The following is a 20,315-nucleotide window of genomic DNA, read 5'->3' as shown; positions in this document are numbered from 1 at the left end:
TAAGTGACAGTTAATGTCATGCTAATGCTCTTTCTTTCATTGGTTAATGACAGAGCCTATTCGCTATTAGATCCAGTTAGCATTAGGGTTTTTTTTTTTTTGAGGGGGTGTAGGATGCATTTTCTAACATCGCACACCAGTTAAATAAATTGGCATACTTGTACTGTATTGTGTTCTTGTGTTATGAGGCTAGTTTCATATTTAGAAAGTGAAACACAAGCCACCTGGAATCACTCTGCTTTCAGAGTTAAGCTCTTTGTATCTTTGTCCACTATTTTCTCTCAGCAGACTGCACACCACAGATGATGTCCATACATGGCAGCGAGAGCAGTTCTGATTGATCGTGCCATTAGAGCCATATGGAAGTGGCCGTGTCTATGATCCATATATGGATGTCAGTCGTCCTATATAAAGATTTGCTCATTCACTCATTCATTACCTACACCGATCAGGCATAACATTATGACCACCTGCCTAATATTGTGTTCGTCCCCCTTTTACTGTCAATACAGCCCTGACCCGCCATGCACTGTGTATTCTGACACCTTTCTATCAGATCCAGCGTTAACTTCTTCAGAAATTTGAGCAACAGTAGCTCGTCTGTTGGATCGGATCACGCGGGCCCGCTTCATTCCCCACGTTCATCACTGAGCCTTGTTCGCCCATGTTCCTGTCGCCGGTTCACCACTGTTCCTTCCTTGGACCACTTTTGACACTACACAAGAGCTGCAGTTTTGGAGATGCTCTGATCCAGTCGTCTAGCCGTCACAATTTGGCCCTCGCTCAAATCCTTTCGCTTTCCCATTTTTCCTGCTTCTAACACATCAACTTTGAGGACAAAATGTTCAGTTGCTGCCTAATATATCCCACCTACTAACAGGTGCCATGATGAGGAGATTGTTGCCATGTCTTATCGAGCTAAAAGAGCTCACTATGCATTGAACAACATGATTTATGTCCATTTATAAGTAATAAGATAGTAAACTGTATGAGAATATTATTTGTCCACTTTGAATAGCACCTTAAATAGTAAGCTATAAAGAGAATTGTCTTTAGAAGATTTTGTTCACAAGCCAGCTAGCACGAGCTAACCTGATGAGCTAACCTATTTTGAAGTCGATTCCAATTCACAGACGTTTAAAAAGCTAGGCAAAGCTACATAAGCTAATCTGACAGGCTGTTTGAGGAAGTCATAGTTTGTAAATGTATATCATTCTCACTAAAGCAAACCTGACAGGATTCCTGAGAGAATTATTAGGCTGTTAAAATAAAAAAATTAATACAATTTCACTAAAGCTAGCTAACTACTCTAGCTACATGGGATAAACTAACAGTATTTAGAGAGATTTAGAATAATAAAGTCATATCCATATCCATACATGTTTAGATTTTTATTTAATTTTTAGTAAAGCTACACATTTTTACTAAAGCTTGCCAATCACTAAGAGGATTAGTTTATATCTATATATATAGGAGATGTTTATATCCAATGCTAGCCAACAAGCTACATGACGCGGCCTGACAGGATAATCGTTCTGGTCGTGGGGCTAGGGGTACACAAAATGGTTGGAGATCTAATTAGATTAAAATCTAGACATAATTAAAGCAGGTAAAGTGAAACAACGAGAAATGAAAGAGTGTTTGGTGGACAGACCACAGAAGTCGTTATGGGGTCCAGGGTTACAAAGTATGTTATTCAGATCTGCATGTCTAATTTGAAATCATTGTTATTCCTTTACATTTCGTTTAATTTGTGTAAATGCAGAAAGCATTAGCAGTTCTGTCCTATTTTAAGACGTGAAAGAATCTCTGCACCAGCCTACGGTATGTAAATACTGCCCTTGTGTTCTTAAGAAATGTTGGGGCCACTGCAGCAAAGATCTCGACTTTCCTTGGCTTTTCTTCTCTCCTAGGCGATCAGTAATGCGCTTCTCAGCGCCCACCAACAGAACATCAAAGACCGAGGAATAAATTATTCCTCACACATCGCACAGCCACCACATTTATAACTCTTGGATCAGATTCTGGAAAAATGGATTAAGAAACCAGGGGTGTCTAATGCATATTTAAGGAAAACTTGAATATTGAATTTACAAATAATTAGCGAGTGGTGGGGTTTTCTCCCCAGCCTTTGTTAATTAGAAGCTCGAGATGTAAATGAAGTTTGAATTTTAATGCTGTTATGGTGAATAAGTTAGGAGGCTTCAGACACGTGCGATTCAACTCATTGATTATTCACTCGACAGTGTTACAGTGGTAACGAAGAGTTAAGGAGGAACTGCAGGAAGCAGGTAATTAAACCTGACTGATTGCAATGATGAGACAGAGAGAGACAGAGAGAGAGAGAGAGAGAGAGAGAGAGAGAGAGCGTGCCAAATGAAAAACCTCATTTCTGAAGCTGTTGTTTCATCTCGTGCCATGTCTCAATTATTTCATTTTTGTTGAGAGATCAATCAATTCAGTTAAAACGGTTTAGCTATACATCCTGTATTACCATTCCAGGCCTTCTGTTCTCTCTATGGACAGATGGCTTCTTGAGTTTGTGAACATGAGATGGCTTGATGACTTCTGTACTTGTAACTATAAATGAAAGCTAAGAGGATAACGGCCTACAGCGTCATCCATTTTTAACGACAATTGTCTTTCTGGTCAATAATCTCCATTCTGTTTTTCTCAATTTCACTATTTTGTTCAAGCCATTATGAATGAACATTAAGCTTCTTATAAATATAAACAGAATCTGTAAGTGCCAAAACATAAAAATATGATATATCACATACACTAAATAATAATAAGCTCTGTCATTTTACACAGAGTATTGCTAGAATGGCTTGGGCAGAAACGATGCTACAAATCCTAATGGAGGCAATGTAATTGAAAAGATTATGAGGTCTCTCAAAGAATCAGTTTGGTGCTCATCTGATGATGTCATCCAGTCTTTGCTCGTTCATTCATTCTCACTAACTGCATCATCCTTGTCAGGGTCATGATGGATTTTGGTCAGACCAGATGATGCAAGGCAGAAGAATATACCCAGGGATACCAGTCCATTGCAGGATGCTCCACACACACACACACGCACATTCATATTTCAGGACAATTCCGACTAGGTAATCCGCCTTGCCAGCATGATTTTTGGAGGTGGGTGGAAACCCGGAAGAAACCCAAGTTCAGGAACAACCCTGGAGCTGTGAGGTGAATTTGCTACCTGCTGAGCCACTGTGACGCCCCATCTTTAATCTATTCACCGAAAAACTGCTGATAAACCAGAACCATAGACACATACATAGCGGACTTGGACATTCTGGATAGTAATATAAATAGCGAATGGTGATTAACCTCTTCCGTTACTCGGAGACGTGTACTATGTAACTTTATCATTACATCAACACTCATCTCGCTACGGTGATGCCAAAATAGTCGCTACACGTGATAGAAGCTTGTTGGGAGATTCTGACAGCATGCTCACCCACTCACACACCACAAATAGCCCACTGAAAACATTATAAAAAGCCTTCAGGCCCACTCTCGGCTTATTTTTCATCCATCCGGATCTCACACCACACCATTTTCAATGAGTAATCCATACAAAGGTGAGTAGAGGGGGGGAAAATAGGACAGAGGAAACAGGAAAGTGTCCACGCAGGCGTAGGATAGTGTGACTTTTCTCGAGACACAATGCATTTGACTCCTGACAGAATATTATCAGCGCTGAGATACGCATGTCTGGGTCTGACCAGCACACACCCACTGCACATTCATAGAGAAAATACTAATTGCATATAGTTTTACGAGTAATACGGCCGTTGGAAAAACCTGAAGCGATCATTAACAATTATTTTGATTTTCTAGAAACTGTTGACCCTGGAAATGACAAGTATTAAACTAAAAAATGTGTCAATTATATATACAAGCTTGATATGGAGCTTTTGATTGTAATAAAGCTTATATCACCTCTGTATAAAAAAATGTATATGTCTAATACTGACGCATACCAAGTTTATTCTATATTACTATTTCTTTTTTTTTTTATTATCAATAATAAACCATTTCATTCTTATTTGCTGTATATATTTAATTCCTGAAGCAAATCCTCTGGCACAAGCATGCAGTTTGGTATCATGCAGTAGAGATATGCCATCTGAATTATAAATATAAATACAAATATTTTGTGCCATATTTTTCCTCTGACAGATCAGACAAAGTCCGGGTTTATTAATACGTCTACTTATAATCTTATATTAATGAATTAACATATAATGTTCACACACAAAAGGGAAATTACTTTGGCATAAATATGTGTGTGAAATATTTATCTCTAAGAAGCAAGTCAGATGTTACGGATTTTTCTGATATGGATGATAATATGCCTAATGAACATCTGGGGGTATGGATGATGATTTCTGATTAAATAGTAGTGAGATCATACAGCAGTGAAGTGGGTTATTATAAGGCATGATCATTCAAGAAATATTCTCATATAGCTTTAAACCAGAAACACAGAGCAGGCTTTTAAAGCATTGGTAGTGGATTAAACTGACCGCTTGCAAACCCAAATTGCATGGAAGAAAAGCCAGCGAGGGCAGAAGTTAATGGAGTCTGAAATGAAGTGAAATTGGAACAAAAGGCCCCGCGTTGGTAAGCGTTCATGAGTGAAGCTCCCCGGTGGATTAGGAGGCGAACAATGAGACAGCGCGGTGGCTCGAGCACCGGATGCGACTGACAAACAGCGCGAGCATCCCGTAGTGCAACAGCCAACATAAAGCACAACTGGTGCACATTATAATTCCATTTAAAAAATAAAAAAAAACCCAAAAGCTTATCCATAATCATAGGCATGAAATTGTACAGGTTTGCGCTTCCAGTAAACCTAAAGCTGAATAAAATTAAAACGCTATATATATATATATTAGGGTGGGGTGCATGAAAACTAAAATGCAAAACATAATGGTGTTGTAATAAGATCAATAATGCATGCGTTATTTATTTAGAAATGTATTTATTATTCATTCCGTGGAAGCCCGTCTACCTTTGTTGTCGCTCCGTTTGCAGCGATGGGACAAATTCATGTGTGCTCGCGCTTCATGTCCCCTTAAGCGCGAGCCGCTCTGGACCGTAATTCCGCGTATCCGGACACCGAGACAGAGACAGAGACAGTGACTCGCAGGTTAAACCTCCTTTCCGACACCGTTATCTCCGCGCCCCCATTTTCCTGCCCAAGCTTTCGTCGGCTGCACGCTCAAAGGGGAGAATAGGAGGTGGTTGATGTCATCGATACTCCGAGGTAAAAAAGCTGTCTCGCGTTCTTTGGTACCCTCCCTTACCTCCAAGCCCCGCCCCCCTCTCCTCAGTCACGTGACGGAAGGCGCTCAGCATCCTCAGGAGAGAGGCTTGGGCAGACTGAGAAACAATTAGTGTGTGTGTGTGTGTGTGTGTGTGTGTGTGTGTTCACATTCGGGTTTTTATCTCCGAGCCGAAAACAAAGCTCTGAGAGTTAGTCATAGACGAAAATCTTTATTCCATTACCTAGTGTTGTGTTTTTCCTTCTTTGATCCCATTTCAACCCCCCAGTGTTTTCCCAGTTATGCGTGTATGTGAAGTTTACTCCACAGAAAGACCTTGAACACCTTTGCCTTGTACCTTTATGAAGTATATTTTACCGGGAAATGTGAAGTGGATCATCTTCTAAAACCTAATGAATGATGCAAGACAGATCCTTTCTAAGGTCCATTCAAAATCCAAGTAAAAGATATACAATGATCAGGCATAACATTATGACCACCTGTCTAATATTGCGTTGGTCCCCCGTTTTTGCTGGCAACACAGCCCTGACCCATCATGCACTGTGTATTCTGACACCTTTCTATCAGAACCAGCATTAAGTTCTTCAGCAATTTGAGGAACAGTAGCTCGTCTGTCGGATCGGATCACACGGGCCAGCCTTCACGCATCAATGTGCCTTGGCCGCCCATGACCCTGTCGCCTTGGACCGCTGTTCCTTCCTTGGACCACTTTTGATAGATACTGACCACTGCAGACCGGGAACACCCCACAAGAGGTGCAGTTTTGGAGATGCTCTGATCCAGTCATCTAGCCATCACAATTTGGCCCTTTGTTAAACTCGCTCAAATCCTTACACTTGCCCATTTTTCCTGCTTCTACCACATCAACTTTGAGGACAAAATGTTCACTTGCTGCCTAATATATCCCACCCACTAACAGGTGCCATGATGAGGAGATCATCAGTCTTATTCACTTCACCTGTCAGTGCTCATAATGTTATGCCTGATCTGTGTATAAACTCTTTGTGGCTGAAAAGTGGTTGAAATCCGCTTGCAAAATGAGAAATAACTACCAACACTTGAATATGCTCAACTAAATATTTCTTATTCAGTCAGCAATTGCTCGCAAACCTGGGTGTCAACGCTTACCATAGCAACCGAACCTTACCTCAGAGTGCTACACAGGTTTGAGACAGACGATTGGAGTATATATGGTTACACTCATCAATTATTCATTTCATAGTTATTTTTATTCATTTAGTAAAAGAACAAGGAAATCAGCATCAGACTGGATGTACAATTAGAGTACACTGATTATCATACTATCATATTTTAAGAACTTCCACCTCCTCTCTGTTTCTCCATCGTCTTCTTCACATCACGTATCCTCATCTTACCTCATCCATTTCAGTTATATTTTTCTTAGCCTTGACTGTCTGAGCCTGTCTGGGTCAATTCTCCAAACAGGAAAGTACTCATTGAACAGTTGGTACTTTCTTGCAGAAATGTACTCCCTGAGATCATGAATTTCATTTCTACATCTTCTTAAAACTAATCGTTTTTTTTCTCAGATTTGAACTTAAGTGTTTACAGCTAGTATGTTAGAAATCTGATGGAAAAAAAAAACACTTACAATGAAATGTAAACATTTCTACCCTTTGTATATGATAACTGTATCAGCTGAGCCACAGATTTATATATTTTTATGTACAGGACAATAGTATAGTGAAGTTAACAAAATAAATTCACGTTATTTAAGTAATACGGTGAATGTATTAACACTAAACTGCCGAATTATTTACAACTGTGATCATTCATCTTTAAGAAAAGTATAAATGTGGCAGTACAAACATACTGAACGATCAATAATACAACCTTGAAGATTCAGAAAAAGTTTCTTGCCTCCTTTTAATGCAGAGTTCTTCTTTCTCAGGGGCACATTAAGGAAATGGATTTGGTCATGTGTCCAGTTATCTTCAGGAACCACTTTATTTGGGTCAGGGTTGAAATAGATCCAGAGTCTATCCTGGGAACACTGGGCATGAACAGGGATGCAACATAAATGCGATCCGTTGCAGGGCATCTAACACATTTACTCTCTCTCTCTCTCTCTCTCTCTCTCTCGCTCTCTCTCACACACACACACACACACATATTCACCTGATGGTAGTGAGTGAAATTTACATTCGCCATTCCATACACTATTTTTGGTAGAAGCTAAACACAGAGCTCAAACTCCAACTCGAAACCCTGGAACTGTCTTACGGCAACACCAAACCCTGCGCCTTTGAGCTGCCCCTAGTTCTACCAGCCGCATAAAAAAATCATGACAACCTATAATTTCATTTGCGCTGCTGGAATAAATGGGTTAATGCACCTAACGTAGCATAATGTGAACTGCATGATATCATCACAGTGGGCTCACTGCAGATGAGTGACAGCAAATGAGTGATTGCTTTCCTATCACATAATGTCATTGAACGATGACTAGAACATACCTATAGCATGGCGGAAACATATCTCCGGCAAGATATCGATCACGGCTTCAACCTAAAACTGTACAAAAAATAAAGCTGCTTACCGTTAAGGCATCTTTTCCCACAACGTACTTTGCTTTGCATTTTAATGACTACTCTATTCCTAACATCAACCATATTTGGCCTGTCTATTCTCTGGGGTTAGAAGAGCTCAGCAATAAGCTTTTGTCCATTCATTTTATAGGTAATAGTACATAATAGGCAAGTCTTTTGGAGATATAAACATATCCCTTGACATTAACATACAATTTAATAACATATGATTTGTTTGCAATAGTGGTCGATTGAAATTTGTATGAATATCATATTAGCCTTAACGATTCCCGTAATAAATTCGAATTCCTGATTGAAAACTAATACACTGCAATCTGAGTCCTGTATAAGTTCTAATTTCTTTCCTCGGCCACCACGCACCTTGTTCCGATGAAAATGCATTCTTGCAACACTCACGTGGCTTCCTGCTAATAGAAAAGCAATGCATTTGATTGTGTTCCTACACTAAGTTATATTTGACAAAACTTTCTGGCTAATGAATTCTATAAATGCAATTTCTGAGATGAATGCAGTGGTGCTGACTCCCGAGGATCTATTTTCGTTAGAGTGCTAATCCACCATAAGTCTCTAATATTTAGAGGTTATTGAAGACCATATAATTAGGTTGCTCAGATGAGTCAGTCTGGAGCTGGGACTTAAACCACACAGGGCGTCAGGTCCGCAACGAACAGGGCTGGGCTAGACATGACTTTACATACACGTGCACAAACCAAAATTAAATAAAACCCTATACAGTTTTCAAATCCTGACATTGCTATGGCTCTTTCTTTCATTAAAGATGTTTTAATTCCTTGGTTTTCGACTGAATTCAAACTTAAGACCACTGTTCTGATGAGTACTGAGCTGTGTATATTTAACATTTAGATACTGAACTGATAAAAAAAAAATAACACATCCTTAGTGGAGTGGAGTACAAAGCTATTGCAGAGCAAATATTCTCAAGTTAATTTTTAGGATCGAACTGCAACGGTAGCAGGTTCTTTCCTCATCACTAAATGAAGGTTACACTACATAGGAAGGAATGAAACCAATCAGGTGTGCTGTTCTAGGGGGAAAAATACCAAAGATGGAGTGATGCGATTCCTGGAACATGACATGATGAAGAGCAAGTACAGAATGTGTATTTTTTATTGGTTTTCTAGTTATATATTTAATGTTGGCTTAAAGCCCTCAAATCATTTTAGTTCCTGTTGTCACTTACATTATAACCAGTCTTCTCTCTTTCTCTCTCTCTCTCTCTCTCTCTCTCTCTAAGCAACTTGGCACTGTACCACAAAACTGCAAAGCCCTCCGTCCTAAAAACTTAAAGGAACAGCTTTACCTCTGTCTGTTATCAAGAGCTGGGGACTTTCAAAAATGTCAGATAAATATCTCCACATACCCTTGTTTCGGTCCAATGTCCCAGCATAAGCTGCTACTAGAGAAATGTTAACACGAACCTATTAATGATTTCTATATATTTGTGATTTTCTCATCAGAGCTGCAGTTACAGAAAATCGAATAAAAGAATCAGACAAATCAGATATTAATCCAAAACAGATGAGATAATGTTGCTGAATGTAATGGCGGATATGAGAGAAAGCAAGCAAAACAACCCCCGGTGTTAAGTGCCCTACTTCAGACCAGACAAAATGGACACCTGATTGATGTCGGATAACTCGTGTTTCCCAGATACATTAGCAGATCCAGAACTCTACGATCCATTTAATTCTCTAGAGCAAATCAAACGCAAACCAGGTTACAAGTTGAATGAAGCTACAAAAATATAAAAACTCTAAGTAAAAGGTTTACATGACTTGACTCAAAGCAGATGAGGGAATAAGGAACAGAAATTGAGCATAAGCTAAAAATAGAAAAGGGTGATTTTTCAGCTCATGGTTCCTTGTAGAGAGAGATTATGGCAGAACAGGTTGGTCGTGTTTTGAAAAAGCCGTCAGAGGCCGATCTCTATCTTTTCAGATTGCATCACTTGATGCACACTTGGTCTTCCAGAGGACTGAAGCCTGCCACTGTCAAAGTCAGACACAAAGAAATCCATTTTGTCTCTTTTCTTGTAAATGGCCAAATCTCACTTGGCTTGAAGCCTGTGATAAAAATATCTATGGTCTACTGCCACCTAGTGGTTATAGAGTCTTGGGGTGAGATCTCAGAGGCTCTACGGTAAGTATGAGCAGTCTGGAGGGTGACCAGCAGGAATAATGCAGCTTTAAAAACAATGAAATGTTAAGGTTAGTTTAGGTAACTGAATGTCATAACTATACTATGAATACATTTCCAAGAAAACATGTACTTTTTAATATCACTGTTTAATTTAGACCATCTAAACACTTGCTGCATTTAACATCCAATTCACTTAATCTATGTGTATTAAAAAATAAATAATAATAAATGAAAAATAATCTTCCAACAAACTATGAAGGATCGTGCTAATTCTGTATCGGACGTGAGCTTCTCATGGTAAACAGTGCAATTAGCATTATAGCTATATGTGTGTGGTATGGATATGGATAAGCCGCTTGAATGCAGCGTTGAATTTTTCAAGTAATTTAATTAAAGTAAAGAAAAAGTTGGAGAAACGTTTAGCTAATTTGCAAATATCAACCTGCTACACTATATGGCCAAAAGTTTTGGGACGTCTGCCTTTACATGCACATGAATGTAATATGGAGTTGGCCTGTCCTTTAGCAGCTATAACAGCTTCAACTCTGCTGGGAAGGCTTTCCACAAGGTTTAGGAGTGTGTTTATGGGAATTTTTTCGACCATTCCCCTAGAAGCGCATTTGTGAGGTCAGGCACTGATGTTGGACGAGAAGGTTTGGCTCGCAGTCTCAAAGGTGTTCTATCAGATTGAGGTCAGGACAGTGAAGTTCCTCCACACCAAACTCACCGTCTTGTCACATGTCTTTATGGACCTTGCTTTGTGCACTGGTGCACAGTCATGTTGGAACAGGAAGGGGTCATCCCCAAACTGTTCCCACAAAGTTGGGAGAATGAAATTGTCCAAAATGTCTTGGTATGCTGAAGCATTAAGAGTTCCTTTCACTGGAACTAAGGGGTCAAGCCCAACCCCTGAATTTAATGATATGGACAGGTGTCCCAAAACTTTTGCCATTGCAGTGTATATTTAACTAAGCTAGCCCTTTTTTTGGCAGAGGTTAGACTAGCATAAATAAATTCAGTATACACGGGCAAAACTGTGTAGTTGCTTGAAAACAAAAAAAAATCATCTAACAGTTTTAGATAAGTGATAAGTTACTTATCTATGAAAATACGACTCACGTGATTGATATCTTACTGTTTAAAGGTAGAATAAGTTGAAAATGAGCAACTGTTACTTTCACTCAAGTATATTTTCAGCTGGATACTCCATCCTGAGTCAAATTTTTAAATATAGTTTTATTTACAATAAGTACTTTATTCAGCCCTGGTTCTGAAAAGCAGAGGAGCTAACAGGGAAGAGGAGATGTTCTTGGTCTTCCTGGTTGAGATATGGAGAGACAAAAAGGTGCTAAAGACCCTCATCTCTCCAACATGAAAAGCTTTTTTAATTAAGACTATTGATTATACATGACAAGTATGATATAGATTCTAATTCATTCAGTAATTCAACTTCAGAAACCTCTTGTAGATCTGGAGCCTGGAGATCACAGGAACATTGGCCATGGTGTGAATACTGCCAGGATGGTACACCAGTTCAACACCCTTCATCAGACACTGAGGCAATCCAAGCTAAAACTGTGCTATGTTTTTGGAGGAACCTGAAAAATCCATAGAGACATGGCGAGAACATATGAAACGGTAACCTTTGCTCGGTTTCGAACCTCTGGATATCTGAGCTCTTAGATCAGTTCAACCAAATGAGCTTTACGTTGAAACCTCACTCGTTTTACCGGGAACAATCCTGACCATCTGTTATCATCTTACTGCTTATTAAAAATGAAAATCATTAGTAGTGAAATCAATTTATTCAGACGATAGATATTTATCACAACCTCAGAGCTCCAATTATAAACTTTTCCAACAGTAAAAAGTAGTAGTATGTGTTTACAATCCTACAAACATCTGTTTGGTTCAAGCCAGTTCATTATATTGTATATATTGCACAGGCCTTCAGTCTATATAAAGCCCCACAGCTGACTTAGAAATCAATACACAGGGGCAACGGTTTAGAGGTTTAGCGCATTAGACGTTTGTAAACCTCTAGAGATAGATTTGGGAAGAGACAATTAAAAACATTTTAAGTTAGCGAGGTACTGAGGAGCACAGTGGCTTTAGAGAGACTTAAATAGAAGATGTTCGGAAACACTGGGACTCATAGAGCCGGAGTCCATCCAAACTGAGTAAACGGGTGGAGACGAGTATTAGTCAAGGGCGTGATCGGGCTTCTTGATAGAAAAAGGTTAACATACATTTATAGAGACAACATTTCCTGAATGCCCAACCAAGCACTGTCTTATCAAGATGACTGCATATACACGACTGTGTGTGTGTGAGTACATTATAACCTAATTTTACTACTGACTGGATAAGTTACGGTGTTTGCTGATGTAATGTTATACAGTAAAGACTGTACTGAACTCAGCACACTCAGTACTGTAATACTATATGGTATACAGTTGTAGATAAACAATATTTATAATTCCAATATCCGGTGTCGCCAAGAAGACGGGTCGGGTTTCCGGTGAAAGTTTCTTCTTCGTGTTGCCTGAGAGAATTTTCCTTGGTCATTAGGGATCTAACTATAAATCTACATCAGGGTTTCTGTAAAGCGGTTTGGTTCCCAGTTCTATCAAGTACTATAGAAATTACATTGAAATCCAAATTGAAAAATTAAGCCGATTTAATTTTGAACGGATGATACTCAGGTGATCAGGTGTAATGTGAAGGGAAGTAAAGTCAGTCCCATGAGGAGAAAGGGAGGCCAGACTTAAGTGTTTGATCACTGACTCAACTGTAAAGTGTTGCCTTACATGAGCAGAGAGAGAGAGAGAGAGAGAGAATGCGTGTGTGTGTGTGTGTCAGAGAGATAGAGAGAGGATACAGAATCCTAAAATAGCCAAGGAAACACCATCATTACCAGGGCAGACCAGCTCCTGAACACACACATTCCCTCTGACATTCACCACACACTATTTATACCTTAAGAGCTGAGGTGGAAAGATCATCTTTCTACATCAAGTGCAAAAAACGTTATGCGGGAGCCGCTCACATTCGCTCTGAGAGACGGCGTGAAGTCAGAGGAAAGATCAAGCTGATGTGAGAAGTTGTTCGCAAAGGGGGGGATTGTGTACAAAAGACCGAAAACTGAAGGGAAATACAATCGGTTTATTTAGGCAGCTTAGGCTGAATTAATTATTTAGAAGTACTCATTATTAAAAAATATAGAGAGAATGAAAAAATGAAGCACTTATACCACGATGTGGTTAGGGCAAAACTGCTGACTGGTCAGCTTTGAAGCACACTGTGACATCAGATAACTGACAGACATTAGCCACTTTATTCGAATGAAGAAAATCTCAAATTCTAAATTTGATTAAATATATTTCTTCATTCATGCAGAAAGAATTTTTTTTTTTAAATGATAACAGAGATAGAGAGAGTAACAGAGAGAGTGATAAAGAGAGCGAGAGAGAGAGAGAGAGCGACAGAGAAAAAATGTGATCGAGAGTGTGACAGAGAGCGACAGAGAGAGTGAGTGTGACAGAGAGAGAGTGAGAGAAAGAGACAGAGAGAGAGCGAGCGACAGAGAGTGAGTGTGAGAGAGAGAGATAAAGAGAAAAAGAGAGAGAGAGAGACAGAGAGAGAGAGCGACAGAGAAAAAGAGAAAGCCACAGGGAGAGACAGCGACAGAGAGAGAGAAAGAGAAAGCGACAGAGGGAGAGAAAGAGAAAAAGAGAAAGCGACAGAGAAAGAGAGAGAAAGCGACAGGGAGAGATAGCAACAGAGAGAAAGAGAAAAAGAGAAAGCGACAGAGAGAGAGAGAGAGAAAGCGACAGGGAGAGATAGCAACAGAGAGAAAGAGAAAAAGAGAAAGCGACAGAGAGAGAGAGAGAGAGAGAGAGAGAGAGAGAGAGAAAGCGACAGGGAGAGAGAGAGAGAGAGAGAGAGAGAGAGAGAGAGAGAAAGCGACAGGGAGAGATAGCAACAGAGAGAGAGAGAAAAAGAGAAAGCGACAGAGAGAGAGAGAGAGAGAGAGAGAGAAAGCGACAGGGAGAGATAGCAACAGAGAGAAAGAGAAAAAGAGAAAGCGACAGAGAGAGAGAGAGAAAGCGACAGGGAGAGATAGCGACAGAGAGGGAGAAAAAGAGAAAGCGACAGAGAGAGAGAGAGAAAGCGACAGGGAGAGATAGCGACAGAGAGAGAGAAAAAGAGAAAGCGACAGAGAGAGAGAGACTACATAAGGCAGGTTTGATAAATGATCACACAGTAATCTCACATTCAATTAAACCCTGAGACAGAATGAGAAAATGACTTTTTTGCTTTGATAACTAATGAGAGTGTAGTCACGTGTACTGCAGCCTCCCAAGACCCGAGGTTTAAAATTACAGAGCCTGCTTTAACCTCACTGACCACTTGGTCGGAAATCCTCCCAGTACGTTTCTCTGGTGTCCCCATTTCAGCGTGCACAGGTACACATACTGCCCAGAAGCTAACAGCCTGCTGTTCACCAGAAATACGCTGTGAGTGGTTCTAACCTCATTTTCAGCCCCTCTTTAACCTCTTTAAATAGAACTTATTAAGGCCCACTGGGAATAAAGACACCATGAACAAATAAATCCAAGTGTCTCCCCACATCACGCATCCTTAATTTCAAAACGAAACATCTGTCAGAAAGCCAGAAGAACTGTCAGAATCCTCCAAGCAGATGAGCAATAACAAATTTATGGAACTTAATTAACCGAGTCGCTTTCCACACCAGTGTCTCCCAGTTCATGCGCTCCTGTGGTTGTTTGACAGCACTTTCGGATTCTAATAACAGTTATGCAACTGTAAACAAAAAACAATAACTACTCATCAACCTTAATTAACCTAAAAAAAAGCCACCCACACCATTCTGAAGTCACAACTTTGGACAATTTCTTCGTTTCTCTGCCATTAAAATAATAACAAGCCTTTAATGAATGCTAATCAAGTGTATTAGTTAGTAAACTCAATGTGCTGTGTACGGGTGTGTTTTTGGGATGATAAAAAAACATGAACAGTGCAATTATCCTGTAGCAACAACAGTGCTTTGTGTTTAGATTTGTATTTATTACTTCGTCTTAATTCTAGTCATCAAAAGTCATACTATTGGTTGAATGATCTCAAACTCTGTGGATTGGCTATATAGGCACGATCCAGCATGGGTTACTAACCTCCTTTTAATGAGGTAGAACATTTGGCTTAGTTCACCACTAAGAGATGACTCTTTATGGCTCATTTCCGTTTTTTTAGTACATAACTTTAGCTTGTTTGGCTGATGTATAATTCATATACACTATATTGCCAAAAGTTTTGGGACACCCCTCCAAATCATTGAATTCAGGTGTTGTTTTTCAGGGGTTGGGCTCGGCCCCTTAGTTCCAGTGAAAGGAACTCTTAATGCTTCAGACACATCAAGACATTTTGGACAATTTCATGCCATAATGTAATATGGAGTTGTCAAGCCCTTTGCAGCTATAACAGCTTCAACTCTTCCAGGAAGGCTTTCCACAAGGTTTAGGAGCGTGTTTATGGAAATCTTTTTGACCATTCGTCTAGAAGCGCATTTGTGAGGTCAGACACTGATGTTGGAGGAGATTCATCCAAAAGGTGTTCTATCAGGTATCACGCTCCTCCATGTCTTTATATCTTTGTGCACTGGTATGCAGTCATGTTGGAACAGGAAGGGGTCATCCCCAAACTGTTCCCACAAAGTTGGCCAAAATGTCTTGGTATGCTGAAGCATCAAGAGTTCCTTTCACTTGAACTAAGGGGCTGAGCCTAACCCCTGAATTTAATCATTTGGAAGGGGTGTCCCAAAACTTTTGGCAACATCGTGTACCAGACTGAACCAAGACACTCACCTGTCACCTATTATCTAGATAATAGTTGTTATTAATACACTATATGGTAAATAAGAATAATTTAGACATATTGTACCACCATACTGAAACATACAAAAATCAATGCTTTAAAAACATGGCAGATCAAATCTCAAATAGTTTTCTGAAATGATCTGAAAATTGATTTATAATTTAGCCCAGGAATGTAGGTTGAAATCTGCTAGACAGGATTCTCTCCTGTGCATAGCAACATACATGTAAAAGAATAACATCTCCACACCCATTCTCTCTCACACACACACACACACACACACATATATATATATATATATAACTTACACACACAAACCCAGATGTGATACTTGAATTTTATTCAGGCATCTCCAAACCCAATGAACTTAAATTAATCACACCTGTCACAAATCTGAGACAGGACCTTTGCTTTAGACGCTAAGTAGTGTTAGCATGTTTCAAAGTGCTTTCATTCGGATAGGATTTACAGTGAAACCAGCATGCGGACATAAACAGACAGGACAATCAGAAATAAGACTGCAATAAAAGTTGTACAAGTTGAGCTGGCTGTTCTACTTTGAACAGACCCGGGGTTGCCAGATCTTTCTGCGTAAATCCACTTTTGCTGATAAAACTGCATAGATATCAGTGGTTACCCCAGACGTCTCGTACTGGGTAAAGTGCCAAGTCCTAAATGTTAGAAGAATTGTACGAAGGGAAAAGCCCCAGAGGCCAGTATCTCTCCTGCTCTTGTGTGGTTGATGAAGTGCAAAACATACCGCAGATGTTCCGCGATCCCTCCGTCCACCCACTTAGCTACGCTTGTACAAGGGACAATTCAACCATACTACGCCGATGTGGCTAAGAATAAACAGACGTTAATGTCCGCAGTTAGCATGACCTCATCAGCACGGCAACAGTGGCTTTCATTCATTGCTAGCCACATTAGTACTGTTTGTTCAGAGCACAAAACAAATTAGTACTTAGTGCTTTAGAAGCAAAATCCATCATATCGATAGAAACTTAAGGCTATTATTTGGCACAAGAGGCATCAGCCTAAAGGCCTACAGCTTTGATATTATAACAGGGGGACGTTATCAGAACCACATCGTATTTTGTAAGATTTGGTGAAAGAACATAATCAGATCGAAATGTCTGATAATCAATACTGATGTGAATGTTGCTCTTGCATTACAAAATAAGCATGCACAAACCGACTAAATTAAATCACACTTCATTCTCTTACACACTTACAGCCAGTCAAGTGAAGTGCATCGTTGCTAATTATAATGCAGATTTTCAACCTTGCCTTAATCCACCCTGTCACCATTTTTAACATTATACATAAATACAAACAGGTGTAAATTGCTCGCTTCCTGCTCGCAGTGGAATAAAACAGAACTTAAAAAAAAAAAAAAAAAGAGGCAGGGGTGAAAAAAAAAGGAGAAAAAAGGCAGATTACAAATAAAGCCTGAATCAAACACAAAGTCTTTCCCCTTCAAATAGTACTCTAGAGCATCAAAAAGTCTCTGTTCTTTTATTTTTTTTTCTTCAACAAGCCCTTACAAAGCAGAGGAAAAGAGAAGGTGCGTATAAACGAGCACACACAACCTTTCCCTGTTTGTGATTATTAGCCTGGGATTATTGCTGTGATGAAGCCTGAGGAAGTGGTGATGAGGCTTAAGATTCATTCTGCCTGATAAAGAGAGCGGCTACGGTCAGGTGGAGCAGGAAGACAGGGAGGATGGTGAGGTAATGTCAGTGCAACGTAAAGGCCTCCATTCCATCAAGATGGTCCTCAGAAACAAGCGAGACCTGACATAGAGACGAGAGGAGACAGGTTCAGGAAGTTGTTCAGAGGACGTGGTCTGAACCTGGAGTCAATTTAGGATTTTGAGGTAAGATCAGTGGAGCTCGATGAAGGCCTCCATTTCCTCAGAAACAAGCCCCTTGTAGGGCACTCTGTGTCTCTCGACAGCACGGGCAGCCAGGCATTGCAGCGTGACATGGCTAAGAGGGTGCAATGAATGCCTTGCTCCTCCCGCCTCCTCCAGCAGCTCGTAAGGCATCTTGCGTTGTGCATTAGTTGCGTCAAAGTGTGCTCCAGAGTGCACCAGCAGCGTCATCAGTTTGGGGCAGCCGTTACGGGCCGCCACATGAAGAGGCGTGTTGTTGTCAGAGTCACGCGAGTCTACGTCGGCGCCACACTCCAGCAGCAGCGCAACCACAGGCAGAGAAGGGAAACGCCCCACTGGGTAACGGCCCACCGCTGTCGTGTCCTTATCCACAGCCATGTGCAGCGGCGTGAAGCTATTCCGGCCCCTCGGGTTCAGCTTTAATAGCCGGTACACGCTCTGCTTCTTTTGGTGCTCCTGTGATGGGCTACACTCCAGCTTCTCTAACAAGAATATGAGGTGGAGTATGATGGACAGGGCTTTAGTGAACTGCGCCGCATCAGGCTGATTATCCCGCTGTGCCACTGCACGCTCCACCTCACGCACGCCCTTAGCCAGGACGCCCATCAGGTCATGGAAGGCGACGCGGGCAGCTGGTGCACCTTTCGCACGGTCTTGGAGGACAAAACTAAAAAGTTCTGCGAATGACAAAAAGCTGCTGGCCGTCATGGGGCTCAGTGGGTCCAGGTTGCTCTGCTGCATGTCTAGTGCATATTTCCACAGGCTTACACAACGCTCAAAGTCTCCAGAGTCGGCATAGACAGCACCCCGGTAGCGTATGTAGTAAGACGTGTCTGGGTGCGAAGGGCCCAGGATGCGCTCTCGAACCAGGAGCGCCTGCATGCGCATTTCATCAGGGTCGGTGATCAGGGCCTCCAGTTCCTCCGACGTGTTCACCTCCCGGGCGCAGTCGTACGCCGGAACAGGTGGGCCAGGAGGTGGCTTGGCCAGGAAGTCCGCTCTATCTCCTGCTTGTCGGAGCTCCATTGCTCTTCTCCAGTAGCGCATGGCGCCCATCAGATCGCGCTTCTTGTCTACGTAAGTTGCCCCCAGGAGTTCCAAGGCATCAATGCACTCCTCTCTCGTAGCTCTGGGCTGGTGGATGAGGTACTCTACGATGTTCGTGTGCCCGGTAACGCTGGCGGCCAGCAGTGGGGTCATACCGTAGCCGTCTCTCTCCATCCTAGCCTTGCACTTCAGCAGCATTTTCATGATCTCCAGGCTCCCAGACTCAGCGCAGTCATGCAGCGCAGTGTTCCCTTTCACGCTCTTTCGGTTCACGTCAGCGCCGCGCTCCAGCAGAAACTTGGCGATTTCTCGGTGCCCTTTATAGCAAGAGATCATGAGGCATGTGTGCCCGTGGCGGTTCGCCACCTCCATGTCGGCGTGGTGTTCGACGAGGTAACGCACGATTTCGAGATGTCCATCGAAGCAGGCAGCGCGCAGGGGAGTGGAGTTGGTGAGGGTGGTGTTATTCACAGAGGCACCGTGTTTTAAAAGAGTTTTCACAACCGGCAAATGCCCCGCGGCAGAAGCCGCCCAGAGCGGCGGAGCTCCTTCAATCGTCTCGCCATCAAAATTCACCGAACCCCCGAGCTCTACGTTAGCCTTGCAATATTCAAGCAAATAATTCACCACTTCCAAATGTCCGTACCGAGAGGCGACCAGGAGCGGCGTACCCCCCTGCGTCTTCTCCTCGGCGAGCGCCTCCAACTCCTCCGGAGTTTTGTTGCTCAGCAACTTCTGGATAAGTTTCAGTTTACCGTCTCTCGCCGCGTTAAACACCGCAGTCGTTATATCCATTTTCCCCGCATGTGTCTCGGTCAGTCTCTCTTAATGCTCGGTCTTCGAGGAAACAACAGACGAAAGTTTTCGTTCACGTTTAAACACAAAAACCCTCGCGAACCTCTCCGCCTCTCCTCTGCATTTTCTGCCATTTTAAGGCTACATTCAAAATGGCGTCGGTGTTGTTTGACATATTTGTTTACCGAGTGCGCTTGGGATTCTGGGTATTGTAGTTCACACCCGTTTCCGTCGTCGTTAGAAGTGTTACTGCTGAAAATACAGTTCACATAATTTATTACAAATATTAAAGGTTTAGCGTCACGCTTTGTCGATAATGATAGGAATCGTATTATTATTTTTTTTAACCAGCCATTTACCTGCTTTGAGGTAATAAATTTAAACCCAATTAAATGTCATAAAAACTACATTCCCATGATGCACTTGACACGATTGGCGTCGTATAAAAACTAACGTTCAAAAAAACAGACTACTAAAAATACTGACTGAACTGACAGGAATGATAAATATTTGTTGTGATAATGTGTGTATAGCTTTGCTTATTTGTGGTTTTAATTTAATATAAATTTGATTTACATTCTCATCTTATGGAGTATGTCCGAAGCCTTTATCTTAACGCACAATCTGGCCTTTTACAGAATTTACTGT

The 20,315-nt window shown here is 41.2% G+C and overlaps 2 protein-coding genes across 6 annotated transcripts in view; both read right to left on the bottom strand.

Annotated features, from left to right (window-relative positions):
* Positions 1-20,315, bottom strand: part of ptprsb (protein tyrosine phosphatase receptor type Sb) — a 166,736-nt gene that overhangs the window by 133,883 nt on the left and 12,538 nt on the right. For 2 of the 5 annotated variants that reach the window (XM_058418954.1, XM_058418961.1), the window contains exon 1: positions 5,030-5,306. The exons of 1 other annotated variant lie outside the window; for it this stretch is intronic. The gene's annotated coding sequence lies outside the window, so the exon portion shown is untranslated. Of the gene's footprint in view, positions 1-5,029; positions 5,308-20,315 lie in introns of those variants that run through there. 2 more of the 5 variants (XM_058418957.1, XM_058418958.1) reach the window with 2 other exon arrangements.
* On the bottom strand, positions 16,244-19,830 carry fem1a (fem-1 homolog a). Its single transcript, XM_058418962.1, has one exon. The coding sequence runs from the start codon at positions 19,665-19,667 to the stop codon at positions 17,814-17,816; it is 1,854 nt and encodes a 617-aa protein (XP_058274945.1). The 5' UTR covers positions 19,668-19,830; the 3' UTR covers positions 16,244-17,813.

Source organism: Hemibagrus wyckioides, linkage group LG20 (assembly GCF_019097595.1).
Source record: "Hemibagrus wyckioides isolate EC202008001 linkage group LG20, SWU_Hwy_1.0, whole genome shotgun sequence".
Classification (NCBI taxonomy): Eukaryota; Metazoa; Chordata; class Actinopteri; order Siluriformes; family Bagridae; genus Hemibagrus; species Hemibagrus wyckioides.
This window is presented reverse-complemented; position numbering and strand designations above follow the sequence as displayed.